The sequence below is a fragment of the Pangasianodon hypophthalmus genome, chromosome 22 (genome assembly GCF_027358585.1).
Source record: "Pangasianodon hypophthalmus isolate fPanHyp1 chromosome 22, fPanHyp1.pri, whole genome shotgun sequence".
In the NCBI taxonomy this organism is placed as follows: domain Eukaryota; kingdom Metazoa; phylum Chordata; class Actinopteri; order Siluriformes; family Pangasiidae; genus Pangasianodon; species Pangasianodon hypophthalmus.
Window position 1 is genome coordinate 1765513 of NC_069731.1, and position 19567 is coordinate 1785079.

At 40.3% G+C, this 19567-nt stretch overlaps 1 protein-coding gene across 2 annotated transcripts; it reads right to left on the reverse strand.

Annotated features, from left to right (window-relative positions):
• Nucleotides 1-649: 649 nt before the first annotated feature.
• Nucleotides 650-18069, reverse strand: LOC113533106 (NACHT, LRR and PYD domains-containing protein 12-like). Of its 2 annotated transcripts, XM_053228169.1 has the most exons (20): nucleotides 17997-18069; nucleotides 16094-16180; nucleotides 15102-15208; nucleotides 13950-14226; nucleotides 13342-13448; nucleotides 12085-12361; nucleotides 11477-11583; nucleotides 10232-10508; nucleotides 9624-9730; nucleotides 8372-8648; nucleotides 7980-8193; nucleotides 6098-7886; nucleotides 5472-5732; nucleotides 5056-5232; nucleotides 4658-4918; nucleotides 4041-4214; nucleotides 3722-3892; nucleotides 3148-3321; nucleotides 2315-2361; nucleotides 650-2065 (listed from the first exon to the last, which is right to left on the reverse strand). In XM_053228169.1, exons 2-20 carry the CDS (start codon nucleotides 16172-16174, stop codon nucleotides 1533-1535), a joined length of 5418 nt encoding a protein of 1805 aa, XP_053084144.1. In that variant the 5' UTR covers nucleotides 16175-16180; nucleotides 17997-18069; the 3' UTR covers nucleotides 650-1532. The 2 variants fall into 2 exon arrangements, with proteins under 2 accessions (XP_053084144.1, XP_053084145.1); XM_053228170.1 differs by lacking the exons at nucleotides 13950-14226; nucleotides 15102-15208.
• Nucleotides 18070-19567: the final 1498 nt, after the last annotated feature.

Below are 19567 nucleotides of genomic sequence, written 5' to 3' on the forward strand. Positions count from 1 at the left end.
TAACAAAATAAAATTTAAAAAATCATTAAAATCATTGAGTTTAATGCAGCACCGATGATGCTAATGCTTAGCTTTCATGAGCGCGTGCAGTTGCTAAGCTACAGGTAGCAGTTAGCTAGTTAGATAAAGTGCTAATATAAACGAGCTTAAAGTTGTCTGTTTAAAGTTTTCTTAGCTTGATATAAATAGCTAACATTACAAATAGCGGAAATGGACTAAAATAATGAGAATAACAACCACTTTAACAACTTTCTTACCTCAGTCTTATATTATATTTTCTCTGAGGTAAAAGTTCGTTATGAATCGGTTCTTTGAATCAGCTGTGTGAATCGGTTATTTCAATCAGCTATATGAGTCGGCTCTTTGAATCAACTCTGCAAAATGGCTCTTTTTCAAGGTGAAGGTTGAGAGTCGACTCTCAGTTCAGAAGAGACGTTTTGGTGAAAAATAACGGTCGAAAATTATATACACAGTGCTGTGTGTGTGTGTGTGTGTGTGTGTGTGTGATTTATACAAATACTCCTTTATATAAGGGGAAAAACCATTTAATAAATAAAAATAACTGAACAAACGAATAAATAAACAAAAATTGAAATAAATATGTATTAAAAATTAAGACAAAGAACAACAACCATTACAAAAAGTGTGTAATACCTAAATTGCACATTTAAATAATAAATAAAAATAAAACTGCATTTAAAAATTGCAGTGCACTTTAAAATTTCTGCTTTCTTGATTTTTTTTTTGAAGCAAAGTCATCTAAATATTGTATGAAATAATTGCACAAATAAGTAACATAACTTACTTATTCCATTTCAACTCTTCTGCTTTTTTCTTTTTATGCTTTTACGTCCCAGATAAATATGAACACTTTGTTACATTAGTTACCTAATATAGTTTAGTTACGTAAATACATAAACCTAAAGTGTGCTCTTTTTTTTTTTTGGATATTATTATTAAAAATCAGAGCATTTTACAGACAACAAACACACACATACAGAAAGGCTAAGATTCACTAAATTAAATAAAGTCAATTTAAAAAAAATGTTTTGCGGTGGACAACTTAACAGTTCTTTAAGACATTTAAAAATTAAAGAGTACCGTTACTTCAGTACAAAGGATTTCACATTTTGCGGTAACAAATTGCATTTTCTTTTTTGTTACAGTTAACTTCAAGAGAGAGAAAAAAGAGAGTCTGGTGAAAGAATAGTTGCTCTAAATGATCGTCTGTAACATAAGCGAGAATTTCTTTCATGTATGTATGTTCCACAGAGGCGCTTTAATAAATAAACTCATGTAATCAGTGACAACTTGCTGTGGAATAAGAGGAATAAAACACTTGGGGACGTGCTGTTATAGGAAAATAATCATCTTCAGGTTGGTAACAGTAACTCCGCTTCATCGCACCGCCTCGTCACTGATTATATTATTGTAACAGCACAACACACAGTGGATTATTACTTCCTTTAAAACCTCGGACTAAATTTCTGACATAGCCTACAGTAATTTCCATAAAGTGCATGCTCTTTTGTTTAATCCAGCTCACATAGTGTCACTGTGTCATCGACCCGGAACCCTGGATACAGGGGCTCGGTGAACGTTGTGTGAAATGTGTACGTGTGATACACCCTGTCGGCAGAGATGATAAAATAGGAGAGTGTACCCGCCTGCCAGTCTAAATAGATACCCATTCTTCTGGACGGATTCGGTGGAGGAGTTACAACTGTCTCCTTGTTATTGTAACCAGCGTAATAACCATAGTTGTTAGAACAGAACAGAATCCAGGATATATTATTCATCCCCAGTTTGCAGTCATTACTGCGACCTTTTCTGTTGATACCTTTGTAAGTTACTCCACTGTAAATGGTATTGCCAGTCCACTCAGTTTCCCAGTAGAAGCGAGCACCGCTCAGGGGCTCTCTGCACAAAATCTGGGCATAGTACTCAAACCGATCTGGATGGTCCGGATATGGCTGCTGACTTCGAGTCCTTGTCACCTTTTTGTTTCCACTCAGAGGCATAGTTCTGTGTGCCGTGTTTGGGTCCAGGGTGATCTCACAAGCGTCTGCAGAAACAGTGGCTCAAAATGAATTTGGTCTATTACACTATATTATAGATCTGTATATATCTGTAGCTAACCTCTGGTATAAAACTTGAGATCTAAATAGAACTCAACAGAATGTGAATAACGTAAAATGAACAACAAAAACAAAATAAGACAGTCTTATAAAGACATAATAAAATAAAATATGTCCTTAGAAAGTTCCTTCATGTTGAAAGATACACTGTTAAACCCAGCTGTGGAGATTCTTACATTTCTTTAGTCCTGGTTTGATCCTGCACTCGCCACTGTGGTCCACACTGTACAAAGAACAAAGAAATCAGGTAAGAGTGGTGATAACGTATTCGTTTAGCACACTAACCTCTTCATAAAGGTTCCCTGAGAAACCTTCAGTAGGCTACAAACTCTAAATAAAAACCCAAAATGAACCCATTTTTTCGTTAAAGCAAAACCTTGATCTTGATAATTTATGTTATTTGGTCATACTGTTTATGATTCCTCAGTATGATTCATCCACCACCATTAATAAAACGTAATGTTTTTTGCCTCCTCTAAATGTCTTTTTTTCCCCCAATATTTTTACAGTTTATTGTCCTGTACAGTCTTGTAGTCAGCATAAAGACTTTAATCACGCAACTTAATTGAGCCTGAAACCAGGAAATTCCAGGCTGAGAAGCTGTAAAAAGATGGGCTATAGGACACGAGTCCAGTCTGTATTGATTTGGACTCATCTTGGCATTTGTACTCCGACTTGTCTCAGCCTTGGGGATTGGCCTTGCTAAATATGGTCTTGGTCTCAACTGAGAGTTTGTAAAAATAATGTTCATGTTGTCTTTTCACATGCACAAAGTTTGACAACAAAGCTTTTCTAGAAAGCATACTCTAATTTTTGGTATAATGCACAAATGAATCTGATTAGCGGAAGTTAATAGTGTGAAAAGGATTTGATGGTTTTCGGTCTCGACCTTGACTCTGTCTCTCTTTCATTTGGACTTGATCTTGGCTAGTCTTGGGCTTGGATTTGGCAATGTCTGAACTGACAAGAGCCCTAGTATAGTAGCTTTTTCTTCCCTTGCTCCACTCACCTGAGTTTCTCCAGGTTACAGTGTGGATTATCTCGTACAGCAGACAGCTGTCTCACTCCTGACTCTCCTGGATGATTGTAGCTGAGGTCCAGCTCTCTGAGCTGCGAGTGATCTGAGCTTAAAGCTGAGGCTAGAGCAGAGCAGCCATCTTCTGTAACACAACACCCTGAAAGACTGCAGAGGAACAACTATTACACTTCACTCACAATGAATATACACCACCAACACACACCTGATACAGTTCCAGTGTGCTTGGTCCATTACAGTGATACATTACATGATATTTATTTGAGTTCAGCATGGATTCTTAATACAATCATTTTGATTTATTCACTACAAGATGACTACAAAACTGTAACAAAAGCAGATTTTACATGTATTTATGGCAAAAACAAACTGCCCTCAAAAATATCTAGTTATCTCTGGAAAATAACTGTAGTCTCTATAGAATGATAGAGAGTGTTAAATAATAAAGGGAACCTTGAATTTTAGCATAATAACGCCTTTGATAATGTAGATGTGATAAAGCACAGAGAATTGCTCCACTGTTACGTTGCACTGCTGTGTGCCTTACCCTAGTTTCTGCAGTGAGCATCCTGGATCCTGAAGACCAGTGCAAAGCAGTTTCAGCCCTGAATCTTTCACATCGTTGTCTCTCAGCTCCAGTTCTGTCAAACGAGTGTGGGAACTCAGAACCGAGGCCAGGTTTGAACAGGACCTCTCTGTGAGATTACACCAACGCAGACTGCAGCAGAGAAAATACAAAAATACATTATAAACTGTAACAAAGAGTTAGTCAGGAAACCATTGCAGCTAATATAACAGCATTTCTAACTTGTATGTCTCAAGCAAGATTCCTAACATAAATAAAAAAACGTAGACATTGTATTCACCTTAGTTTTTCGAGGAAGCAGTTTGGGCTGATCAATCCAGCACAGAGCAGTTCCACTCCTGAATCTCCAATGTAATTGCTGCTGAGATCGAGCTCTCTGAGGTATGGATTTTCTGACTGTAGAGCCAAGGCCAGAATTTCACACGTCCCCTCTGGAATGCCGACATCAGCAAGTCTACAGATGAGCAAAGTACATTATCATTTGAAGGATTATTCCATCTTTTTAACTTATCATGTTACACACAGGCTTTGCATCAAACTACATAGATTACTGATCACCAGTTCTGTTCCTGGAGATCTACAATACGTGGATCCTGAAAGTAGTTCTAATTTAAACCAACACACCTGCTCCAGATAATCAGTCTACTTGTTTAGCTGGATGTTCTCTGCTGTATTAGGCTTGAAACTGATTTCTTTCCCCAATTTTCTCCCAAATTTTGTAATTTGCCAATTTTTCAAACTATTGTGTCACAAGGCAGTGTAACACACTCAGAGGAAAGCGCTATCCACCCTCTTCTGCATACACAAGATTGTTTGGAACTAAATTTTATAGGAACGTCAATCTTCAGAAACAGGATTGCTTTGAAATTTTAATTTAAAAAAAAACTGATGTTCAACCTTATACTCTTGAGTTTACAGTCTGGATTCATCAGTCCAGTAGAGAGAAGTTTTACTCCGGAATGGCCGAGGTTGTTGTAGCTCAGATCCAGTAACTCCAGTTTACAGCTTGGATGTGTTAGTCCATCACAGAGCTGTTGCACTCCGGAGTCTCCTAGCTTGTTGTAGCTGAGATCCAGCTGTTTCAAGCAAGAGTTGGGTGATTGGAGAACGGTTTTCAAGGCTTCACATGATTCATGGCTGAGGTCACATCTGTCCAACCTATAGAGTGACAGAAACTATTTCAGTTTGTTTTTCTGTGTTTGTTTTAATGTTGTTACTTTAACCTACTTTATTTAAGGACGTTCAGCTATTGACAAAATTAATAAAAATTGGAATGGAGATTACTGTAAATTAACCTGAGTTTCTCAAGTTTACACTGCAAACTAATCAGTCCAGCAGAGAGAAGCTTCACTCCGGAGTCTTTTATATCTTTATTGCAGCCGAGATCGAGCTCCTTCAGTTGCGAGTTAGCAGATTGGAAAACTGAGGCCATTAATTCGCAAGATTGTTCTGAGAAGTTTGTGCCAGCCAATCTGCAAACAGGTAAAAAGTACAAAACATACATGCAGTATGATGACTAGTATAATGACTAACACTCAGACACTCTTTCTAGGTTTGTTATAAAATGTCTGAATGCACGATCTGCTAACTGTTTTCTACAGTATAAGATTTTACTGAAATAAAAAACATTTGCTTTACTCTATTTGCAAAGCTTTAAAACATTGCATCAAGTGCCATTATTACTGCACACATAAGCAAAATAATTACAAACCCAAGTGTCTGCAGTTTACAGTGTGGACTCTGCAGACAATCGCACAGCAGCTTCACTCCGATATGTTCCAGCTCGTTGTGACTGAGAGTCAGTTTCTCCAGTTTGCTGTGTGGATTTGAGATGCCGGTACAGAGAAGTTTCACTCCTAAATCTCCCAAACTGTTAAAGCTGAGGTCCAGTTCTACCAGGTGTGAGTTAGCGGACTGGAGAATCGAAGCCAGGGTCTCACAGGATTCATCTGTGAGATTGACACCAGCGAGTCTGTTGAAGGTTGTGAGATAAAATGAAACAGATCAATGAGATTTCATGAAAAATGACACAGCTGGGAAGTGATAGTGCAAGGGTTCAATTGTTTGAAGCACATATTTGCTGTTGTAGATGCTGTGTTGCAGGAGAAAGTCAGCTAGTGGGTGGGAATTGGCAAGACCAAACTTGGGGAGAAAACAACAACAACAACAACAACAAAAAAAAAAACTTGTAGCATATTTCAAAGGTTGTGGCACACCTGCATCTATAGTATAATAGTATAAAAATTTTAGAGTTCCTTATGATAGCACATGATCTCACCTCTATTACTACATTACCTGTTATGCTTATGATTAGAAAGTTTCCGTGTAGAAAATTACCTGGCTCTTCTCGAGGTCTTGACAACTGGTAACAGTCTCCGATATCCCTCAGGAGACGTGTTACACATCTTCAAGTCAAATTCATTCATCACATCCTCTGACGTTAGCAGCACATAGGCCAAAGCTGAGCACTGGTCAGGTTTAAGCTCCGTCTCTGACTGCTTGCCTGATCTCAGGAAGCTATGAATTTCTTCCACTAACGAGTTGTAATTCAGTTCATTCAGACAGTGGAACAGGTTGATAGTCCTTTCCGCTGACGACTCCTTCCTGATCTTCTCCTTGATGTAGTCCACCGTTTCCTCCAAACTCTCCAAACACGGTTTTGGGAGCAAGCCTCTCAAAAGAGCCTGATTGGAGTCGAGCGAGAGACCGAGAAGAAAGCGAAGGAAAAGGTCAAAGTGTCCGTTCTTGCTCTTCAACGCTCTGTCCACGGCGCTCTTGTGCAAATCTGACATCTTCACCATTTTGTTCTGATTCTCTGTCTCTTCTTGGAGTATGTTTATGTGGCTGTCCATAAATTTAAGTTGCACATAGACAGCAGCTAAGTGCTCCTGAATGCTCAGATGCACAAAGCAGAAGACCCGCTCTCGGTACAATCCAAACTCTTCTTTGAAAATTTCTGTGCAAATTGCAGAGTACTCGGTTGCTTTGCTAACATCGATGTCGCATTCGGTCAAATCATTTTCGTAGAAAATCAGATTTTCTTTCTCTAACTGCAGAAACGCTAACTTGGCCAGTTTGAAAATCATCTCTTTGTCAGATTCGGACAGGTCCGTGTTGTCTTGAATCACTCCGTGGTATTTCTTGTTTTTCAAATGTGTCTGAATGAAAAGAAAGTGGGTGTACATCTGGGTCAGAGTTTTAGGTACTTCCGTGTCTGAGTTACCCAACGTCTTCTCCAGAACCGTAGCAGATATCCAGCAGAAGACAGGGATATGGCACATAATGTGGAGGCTCCTTGAAGACTTGATGTGTGCAATGATTTTTTCAGCAAGGCCTCGATCACCAAACCTCTTTCGGAAGTACTCCTCTTTCTCCGAGTCGTTAAACCCTCGGACCTCTGTAACCTGGTCAACACACTCGGGAGGGATCTGATTGGTCGCTGCTGGTCGGGAGGTTACCCAGACAAGAGCAGAGGGAAGTAAATTTCCCTGAATGAGGTTTGTCAGCAGGACATCCACCGAGATATTCTCTGTCAGGTCACAGCACATTTCATTGTTCATGAAATTCAGGGGAAGTCGGCACTCGTCCAGGCCATCAAAGATAAACACGGTTTTCACTTCCTCGCTCCTTATGGTTCTGAGTTCTTTAAGTTCTGGAAAGTAATGATGAAGAAGCTGCATCACACTATATTTGTCATTTCCCTTCAAATTCAGGTCACGGAAAGGAAGTGGGAAGATGTAATGGATATCCTGATTCGCTTTTCCTTCTGCCCAGTCCAAGATGAACTTGTGTACAGATACAGTTTTCCCAATCCCAGCGATGCCCTTGGTTAGCACGGTCCGAATGCGTTTGTTCTGTCCGGGTAAAGGTTGAAATATATCGTTGCATTTTATCACAATCTCTTCCATTCCCTTGTTCTTGCACGCATCCTCAATCTGTCTGATCTCATGTTCTTTATTGATAGCTCCATCCCCTCCTTCGGTAATGAGAAGCTCCGTGAAGATATCGTTTAGAAGAATCGGATTCCCCTGCTGAGCATTTCCTTCACGTATGCACTGGAATTTCGATCTAAGATGACCCTGTAGTTTATATTTTAGATGATCTTGGATGGTCTTATGACTTTTGCCTATGAAAAGAAAAAATGAACCAATCAAATAAAATGATGAGTTTAGATCACGTTCATTTGGAAATGCTTCAGTAAACAGATGTTTGATCCTACCTAACTCCAACATGACCTTTAGAGCAATCTTTGGAGCTGCAACTGAGCCAAATCTCTCCAGAATGAGTTTAGATGCTTCCTGGATATCACAAGTCACCTGAGGAGTCTCAAAGCATTCTGGGTAATTTTGACACAGATACCACATGAACTTGTTTGTGTCTACGTTGTTCAGCGTTTGCTCAAGTAAAGACAATGTGTCCAGCTCCAGCAGAGCCTGTAAGAAAGAAAGAGGAACATTATAGCACTGGTTAGAAGGTGTTTATTATTTATAAGCAAAACACACTGACATCATATGAATTATTCAACACTGCAATGAAAGAAAAGCCTGATGTATTAAACAGCCCTGCATGAGCTGCACAACTTCTTTGAACACCACAGATTTTTTGCCTTACCCTAGCTGCCTGTGTGTAGCTCTTGTTGTGTCCTCGATGTTGCACAGTTGCACACTGTTTACAGATCAGAGTCTCATCAGTCTTGCAATAAATTTCCAGGCGCATGCGGTGCTGCTGGCAGAGTTTGGGCTCCTGTGGTGTGTACTTCGCCGGTACAGTGGCCGATGGGTGCAAACGTAGAAAAGTTTCCCCATCATCCTGGTTGAGTTCTACTGACTTGTCACCCTCCACAGAGACATAGCTAGGTGACGGTGAGCGAGGTCTTTCTATCTCGACACTGCAAAGACAAGAAAAAAAAACTGAAAGACCTCATTCACTGCCAGTGAAGGAATCGTCTCAGTTCCTTTGATTTATCAGTTTTGTTGCTCATAGGTCAGAATTGCCTAATATTGGGTGTTTAAACTGTTTAAAGCAGCATAATTCATACTAAAATAATTTAAAAACACACACACAGCTGCAAGTGAATTAGAGAACAGATGTGTGCATCCTTAAATTCTGTGCATCACTGCATTACACCTGATTCCACTGTTTCCATGGAATGTTATTAAGAGATCCCAAAGAAGGAATTACACAAATGTATATCACAAAAGTATGTGCACACCTGACCATTACACTCATGTGTGCTGGTTGAGCATCACACTTTAGATTTATAATAAGCTCCACTCTTCTGGGAAGGCTTTACATTTACGGCATTCGGCAGACGCCCTTATCCAGAGCAATTTACATTTATCTCATTTTTTTATTTTATTTTTTTTTTTATACAACTGAGTAGCTGAGGGTTCAGGGCCTTGTTCAAGGGCCCAGCAGTAGCAGCTTGGTGGTGCTGGGGATCGAACTCATGACCTGCCAATCAGTAGTCCAACATCTAAACCACTGAGCTACCACTACCACGCTAGCTTTCCAATAGAGTTTGGAGCGTGGCTGTGGGGATTCGTGTTCATTCAGCTACAAGAGCATTAGTGAAGTCAGACATTGTCTAACTATCATCAGGACCAAAATCCTGTGAATCTGAGGCTTTTGAGCTGGTTGAGGGAACTAAAGGGGGAAGTGGTGACAAGGTGGTACATGTGAAGACAAGGGAATAGACTACAAAGCAACAGGAAGCACATCTTAAAAAGGGACAGTCCTTTTAAGAATGGCATTTACGTTTTTCTTGTGCAAGCAAGTGTAGAATAAGAGTGGGAAAAAACAGCAAGTGATTTTGTTAAATGAAAGAATGTTTTATGACAGTAGTTACACTTGAATTGCAAACCTTTTTCCACTGCTCTTTTTCCTTTGGCTGAACTGGTAAAGAAAATCAATGGACGCGTCACTCTTCATGGACACACAGCTGGGAGCAGGTGAGTTCGGTCTTTCTGCCTAAATGACCAAAAAGACAGTTCAATGATTATTTTAATATTTTATTAACAGTAAGTTTTGGTTGTTGATGAGGTCTAAATGGTCCAAATATTCAGATATTGCCACTTGGCATAAAGAAATCTTTGTATAACACGTCATAAAGCTTTATAAGGCTTCACATGAACCTCTGAACATAAATGATCATAAACGCACACATAAAATGTTATATCAGCATCGTGTAAGGCTTCAGAGCACAAAGCGACAGTGAGTGGCACTGACATTCAGTTTATTCTGCTTTCAACATCAAATGGTTTTTAAGTTTTGAATAATATGTCTATAAAGTCTTATAAATAGTATTTCTCACAAAATCTTCAGGACAGAGGAGTTTACGCTTCTTTGTGGTTTCTCTGTAACATGACAAGCTGCTATTTTTTGTCTTATTAACTTGAAGAGAGAGAAAAAAGAGATGCTGGAGAGGGAACGACTGTTTATAGCTGCTATAACATAAATTTTTTGCCTTACCCTAGCTGCCTGTGTGTAGCTCTTGTTGTGTCCTCGATGTTGCACATTTGCACACTGTTTACAGATCAGAGTCTCATCAGTCTTGCAATAAATTTCCAGGCGCATGTGGTGCTGCTGGCAGAGTTTGGGCTCCTGTGGTGTGTACTTCGCCGGTACAGTGGCCGATGGGTGCAAACGTAGAAAAGTTTCCCCATCATCCTGGTTGAGTTCTACTGACTTGTCACCCTCCACAGAGACATAGCTAGGTGACGGTGAGCGAGGTCTTTCTATCTCGACACTGCGAATGACAGGAAAAAAAAACTGAAAGACCTCATTCACTGCCAGTGAAGGAATCGTCTCAGTTCCTTTGATTTATCAGTTTTGTTGCTCATGGGACAGAATTGCCTAATATTGGGTGTTTAAACTGTTTAAAGCAGCATAATTCATACTAAAATAATTTAAAAACACACACACATCTGCAAGTGAATTAGAGAACAGATGTGTGCATCCTTAAATTCTGTGCATCACTGCATTACACCTGATTCCACTGTTTCCATGGAATGTTATTAAGAGATCCCAAACAAGGAATTACACAAATGTATATCACAAAAGTATGTGCACACCTGACCATTACACTCATATGGGCTGGTTGAGCATCACACTTTAGATTTATAATAAGCACCACTCTTCTGGGAAGGCTTTACATTTACGGCATTCGGCAGACGCCCTTATCCAGAGCGATTTACATTTATCTCTTTTTTTTTGTTTTATACAACTGAGTAGCTGAGGGTTCAGGGCCTTGTTCAAGGGCCCAGCAGTAGCAGCTTGGTGGTGCTGGGGATCAAACTCATGACCTGCTAATCAGTAGTCCAACATCTAAACCACTGAGCTACCACTACCACTCTAGCTTTCCAATAGAGTTTGGAGCGTGGCTGTGGGGATTCGTGTTCATTCAGCTACAAGAGCATTAGTGAAGTCAGACATTGTCTAACTATCATCAGGACCAAAATCCTGTGAATCTGAGGCTTTTGAGCTGGTTGAGGGAACTAAAGGGGGAAGTGGTGACAAGGTGGTACATGTGAAGACAAGGGAATAGACTACAAAGCAACAGGAAGCACATCTTAAAAAGGGACAGTCCTTTTAAGAACGGCATTTACGTTTTTCTTTTGCAAGCAAGTGTAGAATAAGAGTGGGAAAAATTAGCTCGTGATTTTGTTAAATAATGAAAGAATGTTTTATGACAGTAGTTACACTTGAATTGCAAACCTTTTTTCACTGCTCTTTTTCCTTTGGCTGAACTGGTAAAGAAAATCAATGGACGCGTCACTCTTCATGGACACACAGCTGGGAGCAGGTGAGTTCGGTCTTTCTGCCTAAATGACCAAAAAGACATTTCAATGATTATTTTAATATTTTATTAACAGTAAGTTTTGGTTGTTGATGAGGTCTAAATGGTCCAAATATTCAGATATTGCCACTTGGCATAAAGAAATCTTTGGATAACACGTCATAAAGCTTTATAAGGCTTCACATGAACCTCTGAACATAAATGATCATAAACGCACACATAAAATGTTATATCAGCATCGTGTAAGGCTTCAGAGCACAAAGCGACAGTGAGTGGCACTGACATTCAGTTTATTCTGCTTTCAACATCAAATGGTTTTTAAGTTTTGAATAATATGTCTATAAAGTCTTCTAAATAGTATTTCTCACAAAATCTTCAGGACAGAGGAGTTTACGCTTCTTTGTGGTTTCTCTGTAACATGACAAGCTGCTGTTTTTTGTCTTATTAACTTGAAGAGAGAGAAAAAAGAGATGCTGGAGAGGGAACGACTGTTTATAGCTGCTATAACATAAATTTTTTGCCTTACCCTAGCTGCCTGTGTGTAGCTCTTGTTGTGTCCTCGATGTTGCACAGTTGCACACTGTTTACAGATCAGAGTCTCATCAGTCTTGCAATAAATTTCCAGGCGCATGCGGTGCTGCTGGCAGAGTTTGGGCTCCTGTGGTGTGTACTTCGCCGGTACAGTGGCCGATGGGTGCAAACGTAGAAAAGTTTCCCCATCATCCTGGTTGAGTTCTACTGACTTGTCACCCTCCATAGAGACATAGCTAGGTGACGGTGAGCGAGGTCTTTCTATCTCGACACTGCGAATGACAGGAAAAAAAAACTGAAAGACCTCATTCACTGCCAATGAAGGAATCGTCTCAGTTCCTTTGATTTATCAGTTTTGTTGCTCATGGGTCAGAATTGCCTAATATTGGGTGTTTAAACTGTTTAAAGCAGCATAATTCATACTAAAATAATTTAAAAACACACACACACATCTGCAAGTGAATTAGAGAACAGATGTGTGCATCCTTAAATTCTGTGCATCACTGCATTACACCTGATTCCACTGTTTCCATGGAATGTTATTAAGAGATCCCAAACAAGGAATTACACAAATGTATATCACAAAAGTATGTGCACACCTGACCATTACACTCATATGTGCTGGTTGAGCATCACACTTTAGATTTATAATAAGCTCCACTCTTCTGGGAAGGCTTTACATTTACGGCATTCGGCAGACGCCCTTATCCAGAGCAATTTACATTTATCTCATTTTTTTATTTTATTTTATTTTTTTTATACAACTGAGTAGCTGAGGGTTCAGGGCCTTGTTCAAGGGCCCAGTAGTAGCAGCTTGGTGGTGCTGGGGATCGAACTCATGACCTGCCAATCAGTAGTCCAACATCTAAACCACTGAGCTACCACTACCACGCTAGCTTTCCAATAGAGTTTGGAGCGTGGCTGTGGGGATTCGTGTTCATTCAGCTACAAGAGCATTAGTGAAGTCAGACATTGTCTAACTATCATCAGGACCAAAATCCTGTGAATCTGAGGCTTTTGAGCTGGTTGAGGGAACTAAAGGGGGAGGTGGTGACAAGGTGGTACATGTGAAGACAAGGGAATAGACTACAAAGCAACAGGAAGCACATCTTAAAAAGGGACAGTCCTTTTAAGAATGGCATTTACGTTTTTCTTGTGCAAGCAAGTGTAGAATAAGAGTGGGAAAAAACAGCAAGTGATTTTGTTAAATGAAAGAATGTTTTATGACAGTAGTTACACTTGAATTGCAAACCTTTTTCCACTGCTCTTTTTCCTTTGGCTGAACTGGTAAAGAAAATCAATGGACGCGTCACTCTTCATGGACACACAGCTGGGAACAGGTGAGTTCGGTCTTTCTGCCTAAATGACCAAAAAGACATTTCAATGATTATTTTAATATTTTATTAACAGTAAGTTTTGGTTGTTGATGAGGTCTAAATGGTCCAAATATTCAGATATTGCCACTTGGCATAAAGAAATCTTTGTATAACACGTCATAAAGCTTTATAAGGCTTCACATGAACCTCTGAACATAAATGATCATAAACGCACACATAAAATGTTATATCAGCATCGTGTAAGGCTTCAGAGCACAAAGCGACAGTGAGTGGCACTGACATTCAGTTTATTCTGCTTTCAACATCAAATGGTTTTTAAGTTTTGAATAATATGTCTATAAAGTCTTCTAAATAGTATTTCTCACAAAATCTTCAGGACAGAGGAGTTTACGCTTCTTTGTGGTTTCTCTGTAACATGACAAGCTGCTATTTTTTGTCTTATTAACTTGAAGAGAGAGAAAAAAGAGATGCTGGAGAGGGAACGACTGTTTATAGCTGCTATAACATAAATTTTTTGCCTTACCCTAGCTGCCTGTGTGTAGCTCTTGTTGTGTCCTCGATGTTGCACATTTGCACACTGTTTACAGATCAGAGTCTCATCAGTCTTGCAATAAATTTCCAGACGCATGCGGTGCTGCTGGCAGAGTTTGGGCTCCTGTGGTGTGTACTTCGCCGGTACAGTGGCCGATGGGTGCAAACGTAGAAAAGTTTCCCCATCATCCTGGTTGAGTTCTACTGACTTGTCACCCTCCACAGAGACATAGCTAGGTGACGGTGAGCGAGGTCTTTCTATCTCGACACTGCAAAGACAAGAAAAAAAAAAAAACTGAAAGACCTCATTCACTGCCAATGAAGGAATCGTCTCAGTTCCTTTGATTAACGTTTTGTTTTTATCAGTTCTGCCTGTCAGGCTTTCCTAGGAGAACCATTATCATTATTATGCAGACTGTAATAAACATACTAAAATTATTAAAAACCTGCAAGTGAATTAGAGAACAGATGTGTGCGTCCTTAACTGCATTACACCTGATTATGCTGTTTCCATGGAATGTTGTCAAGAGGTACCAAACAAGGATTTATCTTTATCTCAGACATGCAAAGAAATGAATGAACACAGCATTTCAGGAGTTCATTAAAATTTTAAAACTCTACATATCGAAAATATCCACAGCATCAATTGTAAAATAATATTCATGCATATATTCACTGGTATATATTCAGTGGAAAGTTAAAAAATTAAAGACATGGTTTCATCTGGGAAGGTTTAGCAACCCCACCGCCTCAGCACCACATGGGCTGAGGGACTGTGCATGGCCAGACTGGCTGTAGTGTGTGTTGAGAAAGATTTGTTCCAGCTTTATGACAAAGTCTGTAAACTTCAGCAGTGTGTAACTATAATCAGGAACAAATGTAGGGAAATTCCTGTGAATTTGGCATTTTAGAGAAATAAAGAACTAACACAGCTGACATGACCCCCAACATCACCATGCATCACTGTGCGATCAGACTAAAATGCAGCAGTAGGTACATTTAATAGAAAAAAGGGACAGTCATTTTAAGAATGACATTTATGTTTTCCTTTTGCATAGAATTAGAGTAGAAAAAAAACTGTAGAATATTTTGCTAAAATAAATAATGTTTTATGATGGTAGTTGTAGATTACTGAATGGCAGACCTTTTTCCACTGCTCTTTTCCCCTCGGTTGAAAGTGTTTATCAAATTCATGGACGCGTCACTCTTCATGGACACACAGCTGGGAGCAGGTGAGTTCGGTCTTTCTGCCTAAATTAGAACAAAGACATTTCAATGATTATTTTAATATTTTATTAACAGTAAGTATTGCCTGCTGATGAGGTCTAAATGGTCCAAATATTCAGATATTGCCACTTGGCATAAAGAAATCTTTGGATAACACGTCATAAAGCTTTATAAGGCTTCACATGAACCTCTGAACATAAATGATCATAAACGCACACATAAAATGTTATATCAGCATCGTGTAAGGCTTCAGAGCACAAAGCGACAGTGAGTGGCACTGACGTTCAGTTTATTCTGCTTTCAACATCAAATGGTTTTTAAGTGTTGAATAATATGTCTATAAAGTCTTCTAAATAGTATTTCTCACAAAGTCCTCAGGACAGAGGAGTTTACGCTTCTTTGTGGTTTCTCTGTAACATGACAAGCTGCTGTTTTTTTTTTTTTTTTGTCTTATTAACTTAAAGAGAGAGAAAAAAGAGATGCTGGAGAGGGAACGACTGTTTGTAGCTGCTGTAACGTAACTAACTTGTTTCACAGACTTTCCACAACTCTAAATATTAAAAGTTAAAAAGTGCAATATGTATAAGTATTACACTACACCACCATGTACGTGTACGTACAGTTAAACATTTACGTACAGTTACAGAGGCTTGTGTAAAGCCTTATAAAGCATTACAACAGAACATCCATGAAACAGATATCAACAAAATCCTACATAAAGGTGGAAAGGTTTCACTTAAATGTTCTAGATATGAGTGATTTCTTGAATAAAGGCTTTGTTACGATTCTGTACACATCCACTGCGTAATGCTGCAGGAACACACACAATCAACTCCTCAATTATTAGAACTCTTCAAGAGGGAAAGAAGTTTATATACATTAAGACAGATTGATGAGAGCAGTACTCACTGCTGATTCTGCTGAGGTTCCTTTGGGCCGCTTTGTAAATCCATCTTGCTCTGCTGTTTGGCTTGAGACTTGCCTTTTCATGATTGACTATAAAACATTCACATTTTCACATTTAAACCCTATTGTCTCTACGATCTACAAAAAAATATACAGTTTTTGTGTAAATTGTGACGTCCAGGTAAACTCTTAGAAATGTTTTCCAGGTTTCACATTTTATACGTTATTCATTTCAGTTTGCCATTGCTTCAAACCTTTTTTTTTTTTTATATTTCTTTGTTAAATCAAACTGGTTTTCTGTACAACACCAAAACTTATTAAAGGATGTGACTCTGTTGTTATGACATCAGTTTCTTGGTTACTTCCTCATTTCAGCACGAGTTCAAAGCGATCTGTGGCCGGGAGTCTAGAGGGCAAACATGGCCGTGTTCTCTGGGTGGGAGGGGCATACTCTCTCTGCTGTCAATCACAGAGGTGTTTATGTATCATTTAAGGAAAAAGTCTCCAGTGTCAGCACTTTGTAACAGTCACGGTGCTTTAACTTTCCCAGCATGAGAAAGTCTTCAGGACAGAGGAGCGTACACTTTGCGGTTTCTCAACAACATGAAAAGCTGTGGGGTTTTTTTTGTCTTATTAACTTGAAGAGAGAGAAAAAAGAGATGCTGGAGAGGGAACGACTGTTAATAGCTGCCAACATTTATTAAAGGAATCCATCTGTAGCTGGGAGTCTAGAGAGCAAAACTGGCTGTGCTCTCTGAGTGGGAGGAGCATACGCTCTCTCCTGTCAATCACAGTGACACTAGCCAATCATGGGTGTCTGTGAGGGTCATGTATGAGGAAGGGAGCAGATAGCACTTTTCTCTTAGTGTGTTATGCGAAGTATGTGAAGACCAAACTTGGGTGAAAAGGGAGATTCTTGTAAGAAGACACTGGTGCGCGTCATGTTAAAACATCAATAAAATGCCATTATATTTAAATTTTTATTTAAAAGAAATTGCTGCCATCTACTGAACAGTTCACATGATTCAGATTAAATGAAACTCGCAGGTGTCTTTAGAGGATATAATAAACTTTAGGAAACCTGATACCTTTTGATCTCTATACAGTACCTTGAACAGTAATACTGTGGCCTGATGCTTTCACTTTTATTAAAGTGTATCCTGACCTGTAGTTAAATGGAGCTACAGCAATAACATCTCTGATCATTTATATTATATTACACAGAGTGAATGCAGTAACTTCTTCCTCTACCTGCCTGTACAATAACGGCTGTGTGGTTCGAGAAAAGTCAGAGATGAGTAGAGATGCGTCATGAGTTTGTGAATAAAGCGTATAGTTCTGTTTTTTGGATCTAAGTTTGCACTCTTGGGGAAAAAAGGGTACTATACTGTACTTTTCCTCAAGCGTAAACCTTTTACCTTTAAACCTCAAGTATGTGTGTTAAAATTCTTTTTAAAGAAAAAGTCCCTTTTAAAGGGACACTATATTCACATTTCACCCTAGTGAGAAGAAAAGTACAGTTTTTTTTCCTTAAGAGTGTACAGTAACTTCACATAACAGTGCAGTGTGCAGCAGGAAGTAGCTGCAGGTTGCTGAGTAACTGGTACTCCAGTTATACTATCACACTGTATATGTATTACTATAGTGAAAGTAAACACAGCTACACACAGCAAATACACTGAACTGAAGTGTGGACAGAAATCGAAAAGCTTCTTATACATGTTAAGGAAGGCTTAAGAAAAGTATAATGCAGTACATACTAATACTAATACTACTAAAAATAATAATAATCCAAAGCATTTGACTCAGACTCAGACCATTGCGAGTTCTTAACATGATGCGTGTACAACACGTTCATATATATATGATATCATACGTATATATGTATATATAAATGATAACTTACCGATCTTGGTAGATCGGAATTGTCTTTTCTTGCTCTGTCTCTGTGCGGAAGCCTCTTTCACTTTCATTACGAGGTAGCAAAGAGAGAGAGAGAGAGAGAGAGAGAGGGAGGGAGAGAGAGGGAGGGAGGGAGGTGACAGGATGGGGAGGGCTGGAGGATTCTGCAGAAGAAGCTTCACTAGTTCCTGATCAATCTTCTACCACCAGGGGTCTCTTTTCTCAAAGCTGTACATTTTGTGTGTCAGCAGCTTTACTCTGATTAACTCCACTCATCTCTAAACTGCTCTGAAGACTCATTTGCATAAAGAAACGCCCCCAAATCACCAAATATGGTAAACGACTTTCCTTCATCTTAAAAAAAAAAAAAGTCCAATAGCCTGCTGGCACTGAGCAGGGGCAGAAACAGTCTATCTGAGGGGCAGAAACAGTCTATCTGAGGGTCAGGGGCAGAAACAGTCTGTCTGAGGGGCAGAAACAGTCTGTCTGAGGGTCAGGGGCAGAAACAGTCTGTCTGAGGGGCAGAAACAGGCAGTCTGAGGGTCAGGGGCAGAAACAGTCTATCTGAGGGTCAGGGGCAGAAACAGTCTGTCTGAGGGTCAGGGGCAGAAACAGTCTGTCTGAGGGGCAGAAACAGGCAGTCTGAGGGTCAGGGGCAGAAACAGGCTGTCTGAGGGGCAGAAACAGTCTGTCTGAGGGTCAGGGGCAGAAACAGTCTGTCTGAGGGGCAGAAACAGGCAGTCTGAGGGTCAGGGGCAGAAACAGGCTGTCTGAGGGGCAGAAACAGTCTGTCTGAGGGTCAGGGGCAGAAACAGTCTGTCTGAGGGGCAGAAACAGGCAGTCTGAGGGTCAGGGGCAGAAACAGGCTGTCTGAGGGGCAGAAACAGTCTGTCTGAGGGTCAGGGGCAGAAACAGGCTGTCTGAGGGGCAGAAACAGGCAGTCTGAGGGTCAGGGGCAGAAACAGGCTGTCTGAGGGGCAGAAACAGTCTATCTGAGGGTCAGGGGCAGAAACAGGTGGTCTGAGGGGCAGAAACAGTCTATCTGAGGGTCAGGGGCAGGGGCAGAAACAGGCAGTCTGAGGGTCAGGGGCAGTAACAGGCAGTCTGAGGGGCAGAAACAGACAGTCTGAGGGTCGGGGCAGAAACAGTCTATCTGAGGGTCAGGGGCAGGAACAGTCTGTCTGAGGGGCAGAAACAGTCTATCTGAGGGTCAGGGGCAGAAACAGGTGGTCTGAGGGTCAGGGGCAGAAACAGCCTTTCTGAGGGTCAGGGGCAGAAACAGCCTTTCTGAGGGTCAGGGGCAGAAACAGCCTTTCTGAAAGTCGGGGCATCAACAGGCAGTCTGAGGATCAGGGGCAGAAACAGCCTTTCTGAGGGTCGGGGCAGAAACAGGCAGTCTGAGGGTCAGGGGCAGGAACAGTCTGTCTGAGGGGCAGAAACAGTCTATCTGAGGGTCAGGGGCAGAAACAGGTGGTCTGAGGGTCAGGGGCAGAAACAGGTGGTCTGAGGGTCAGGGGCAGAAACAGCCTTTCTGAGGGTCAGGGGCAGAAACAGGCAGTCTGAGGGTCAGGGGCA